Raw genomic sequence first — 4,489 nt, 5'->3', positions numbered from 1 at the left:
CTCTTCCGATCTCAATTTCATGACAACATTTGATTAATATGAAAATTCTACAGTTTATATGTGCAAATTGAATATGGCACCTTGCGGACAACACAAAAGAGCAACACTGAATTGTTAAAACTAGGATAAAAGCCTATAAAAAGAATTATTCACTTTTAAAGATTTCATGTAGATTTGCATATCTACATGAAATATTTAAGGCGATGCTGGAAGATTGGAATTACCGACACATTGCAGTCGTAAAGATTTCTCCGAAATGATAGAACGGAATTGAAAATCCTTTTACAGGATTGAAATAGACATAAAATGTATTTGGGGGACGAAGGAATTTGTAGTAAAAACGAAAAAAATTAAGAAATTACATTTTTTCGGATCGTACAGCTATCACTTGACGTAAACATTTCATTAGTGTAGAAGTTCTGTAGTTCATATGTACAAAATGCTTACGTCCCCCAAGACGAATTACTTGCACGAATAATACAAGACCTTTTGAGCTACGATTGAAAGCCTAGGAAAAAAGAAATCCTTACGACTGCAAATTATGGTAATTCGTACGGTAAGGTAAAGACAGCGAAAATTGCGTCTAGCAGTAAGTGCCGGATTTTATAACAGATGGCACTTCAATAAGTTAGACATTGCACGTGTTTAAGTGAGACAAAAGAGATTATAAGAAGTTCATTTAGAGATACCACTGACACCGAAGAGTCTGTTTTATCGATCTCGTGCAAATTTTTCCGATTTTCCAGCATCGCCTTAAAAGTGAATAATTCTTTTTATAGGCTTTTATCCTAGTTTTAACAATTCAGTGTTGCTCTTTTGTGTTGTCCGCAGGGTGCCATATTCAATTTGCACATATAAACTGTAGAATTTTCATATTAATCAAATATTGTCATTGAATTGAGCAAACTGTTTTATCGACCTCGTATAAATTTGGCCGACCTTTCAGCATCCTCTTAAGGCGATCCTAAAGTCGTCTGTTTTATCTACCGAACGTGATTATTTTCCATGACAAAATAAACATAATTAAAGGCAATAGACTTAAAAATCCTTCTTCACGATTAAAGTATAGGCATCAATGTAGTTCCGGCTGGTAGAGTATGCTGAGAACGAAAAAAATTTTTTTAATTTAGATCTTCATTATCTTTTCTTAGTTTAACATGGCGTTTAGAGCTGTCAACATGTGCCAATATTTGCTTTGTACAAAAATTTGGCAGTTTGTTGGTACAAAATACCAGCCGGAACTATGAATTACATGTGTAAACAATGTTGAGTTCATAAAATTAGGTTTGGATATGCCTAATAAAAAAGATACATATTCTTGAAAATTTGTTACGATGTGTGCGATATCGATATGGTAGTAAACATAAACACATCATTACACACTATTACATCAATATCGCACGCATATATACTCACAAATTGTTAGTAAAACAGCGATTTTTAGAATTTGATTCCAGTTTAGGATCGCCTTAAGAAACAATATTTGTAATAAAATATGTTAAAATATTTTATTACAAATCTTGGAATGTATAGAAATAAAATTCTGATATAAAAGAAGTTATAAATGTTACAAATATCCACTCAGTAAAATCTACATGATTACGTGAAATCGTGTGTTGGATAAGATTTTCTAAAAATCAATAAATTAAATTTTTTATATATGATTTGCCCAAGACAAGAACAAAATAAAAATTCATCCCTTAATGTAAATCATAATAAAATTACATAAGTCGTATAAAATTTTAAAATGTAACCCACTTATTGTTATAAAATCCTTTAAAGATCTCTCCAATATAAATCTAATATGTAACCTTGCAAAAATACTTTTGCTCGATTTGCTTTGGCTTTAATTACGATATAATCTAGAGAGAAATATAAAGAAAAAAAAATAAAACAAGAAAATTTTATATTCAAATCAATTCGTAAAAGCGAATTGTTAACAAATTAATTTGAATTCATATTTACTAAATAAAGCATATATAAATTCTAAAACCTATAACACATAAATTCAAATTAATAAAAAAGTATTAGAAGTATTTTAGTTTGTTCTTTTTGAGAATTTTCTGTTTCATATTTTAACTATCTAAAACAATTAGAAAATTTTTTCTGACATATTTAATTTGTTTCTAGCTTTCTTCATTTTCTTCTTATGGCAACGTGCTTATAATTTATATTGAAAATTTCAATCTATAGTGTCCTTATATGTCATTCATCCCATAAACAGTTCTGTTTCATTTTAGAATAATACGAGAATATAAAACATTTCTTACATGTTTTAATGCCACATCGATAGGTGCTCGCTACCTTCTTGCCGTCCGACTTTCCTTTGCAAAATTTCAGACCGCATGGATACCAGCCAATGCACAATTCGAGGGAGCACGTGCAAGGTGCCCAGAGATTTGATGTGTCAGCACATTTTGAGACCAGCACCGACCTTGTGTCATTCACACCTGATTGTGGTACATTTGTGAAGTTATATACAGCTGCCATGAGTAACTCTTCGGAAGAACCTAATAATGCCATAAAGATTGATGTTATTAAAATGACTAACACTACTTATAGTAGTAATAAATTATTACTAATAATAATAATAATAAATACTTACTACAGTATACAATGTATGCATAATACTAATCATGTTTATTTCACAGACAATTACCTGGTCTTTGAATCCACTGTTTTATATCGTCGTTTCTGGTGTAAGTTAATCCAGCTGCCTCAGCGCAGAGCGTGGTAACATGCTTCGAGATCTCCTTGGACTGCGAAACGTCCAGGAACAAGTCCATTGTGTAATTGACATGACCTCTGTCCTCCTCCGCTACGCGCACGGTGCCCGGATTCTTCTGACGTAGTTTGGACATCGCGTCGGACGATATAAAATCTACCTTATAAAAATGATTCACAAAACACATGACTTGATACTGATTTTGTCCACGTTCTTCCTCGCCAAGTACCAGAGCTTTTATAACTTGTACCTCCTGCAAGAATCATATCGTTTGTAGAAATGAGTCGCGAAAAATCTTTTTCTTTTGTAAAAATTTACATACATTTTTGAAATCAATAAGTTGCGTGACTAGCGTGCCATCGGAACGTTGGAATTCGAGGGTGATCAGATCTTCCGTAACGTTAGACGAGATTGTTTCTAGGAGAATATCACCACCCTGCAAACAAAAGAGATCCGTCATTAGTGACAATAATGCAAAAACTTATTTCTACGTTCTATTTATTTACTGACATAAGGAAATGATATTCAATATGTGTTAAATTATGTTTGAGGTTAACTTAGAGAAATATATTTACGATCAGTATTTTACAAATTTTGACAAATTATAAATTAAGAGTGAAGCGAAGCTGATAACGGACACGCAAGTGATTACGTTCGTTCACCTGATTTTTGACGTTTATGAGCAAGTGTGTGGTGCATACGCCGTACAAGCACTGCAACACGATGCAGATCACGAGAAACTTGAGTCTCCTCATTGTCGCATTGTCAATCACTGTCGATTGCTCGCCTTCTCGTCCAACCCGACGGCAACGAGCCGATGTTCGCGTAGAAAAGAAAAAAAAGAGATTACTCCATCGAGTATTATAACCTAATGCGTCAAGTTACCCCGTTCCCTTTTTTCTCTTTCTCTCTCTCTCTCTCTTTCACTTCCTTCGACGGCCTACATCTCTGTCCACCATGTTTTCGGAGCTCCAGTGTAGCCAATTCTACGTTAAAAGAAAAATTCACTGATTATCTTTTTTATTTAAAAAAATTGAAACGAAATTCGAATCTTGCTTAGCCGCGAACTTGGATTCTAATGCGTAGCAAAAAATTACGAACAATTTGTCTGAGTGCACAGGAAATAATAATTTGATATCTATTTATGTCGAAAATTTTATGTAATTGTTATTAATGGACAAAAAAATTTATATATTGTGTGTAAATATAAATAAATATATAATATACATATATCGTATTAAACTAAGACGTGAATTGTAATTTTTAAACGTAATAAAATGTATATTAAAATGAGTTCCAAAAATTCGCAATATTAAATTGTAAAAATTGAGACTATCGAAATAAAGTACACTTAATATATTATAATTTATACTGCAGTCGCCAAACTAAATTGTCCGGACAATGCGTTAATATATCGATAATTTCTAAAAATTCAAAATAGAGCACTTTGTAAAAAATTATCTTAACGAGATTTTTAAAAAGCATTTTACAGCTTGAAATCTCCATTTTTTAAGTTGATACTTTAGAAAACGATTAACTGACTTTCTTCGAAGTCGCATTAATACGATATATAAAATGGAGATATAACAAATCGCAAAATTTTTTCCCAACTTTGCAAAGTTCCACGACCCGAAATAAAAATCGCACTAAAATGAGGTGTACAGTTTTTGAAAGGATGAATATTTGTCTTTAATTTGCTTTTTTGTTGATCGTTTTATTTTTTTTCATCAAGTTATTTTTAACTTTGAAGCAAAAATGATCTTT

The 4,489-nt window shown here is 31.9% G+C and overlaps 1 protein-coding gene across 2 annotated transcripts in view; it reads right to left on the bottom strand.

Annotated features, from left to right (window-relative positions):
- Positions 1-3,673, bottom strand: part of LOC105451452 (out at first protein) — a 25,097-nt gene extending 21,424 nt beyond the window's left edge. The window contains exons 1-4 of one of the 2 annotated variants that reach the window (XM_011691900.1): positions 3,388-3,673; positions 3,048-3,161; positions 2,660-2,978; positions 2,271-2,510 (exon numbers count right to left, since the gene is read on the bottom strand). In XM_011691900.1, coding sequence (XP_011690202.1) covers positions 2,271-2,510; positions 2,660-2,978; positions 3,048-3,161; positions 3,388-3,480 — 766 coding nt within the window. In that variant the 5' untranslated portion in view covers positions 3,481-3,673. Of the gene's footprint in view, positions 1-1,972; positions 2,511-2,659; positions 2,979-3,047; positions 3,162-3,387 lie in introns of those variants that run through there. The other variant, XM_011691899.1, reaches the window with a different exon arrangement.
- Between the last annotated feature and the right edge of the window lie 816 nt (positions 3,674-4,489).

Source organism: Wasmannia auropunctata, unplaced genomic scaffold, assembly GCF_000956235.1.
Source record: "Wasmannia auropunctata unplaced genomic scaffold, wasmannia.A_1.0 LD336051.1, whole genome shotgun sequence".
NCBI classification, from domain to species: domain Eukaryota; kingdom Metazoa; phylum Arthropoda; class Insecta; order Hymenoptera; family Formicidae; genus Wasmannia; species Wasmannia auropunctata.
The sequence above is the reverse complement of the archived record's forward strand: the minus strand, read 5'-3'. Positions and strand labels throughout refer to the sequence as shown.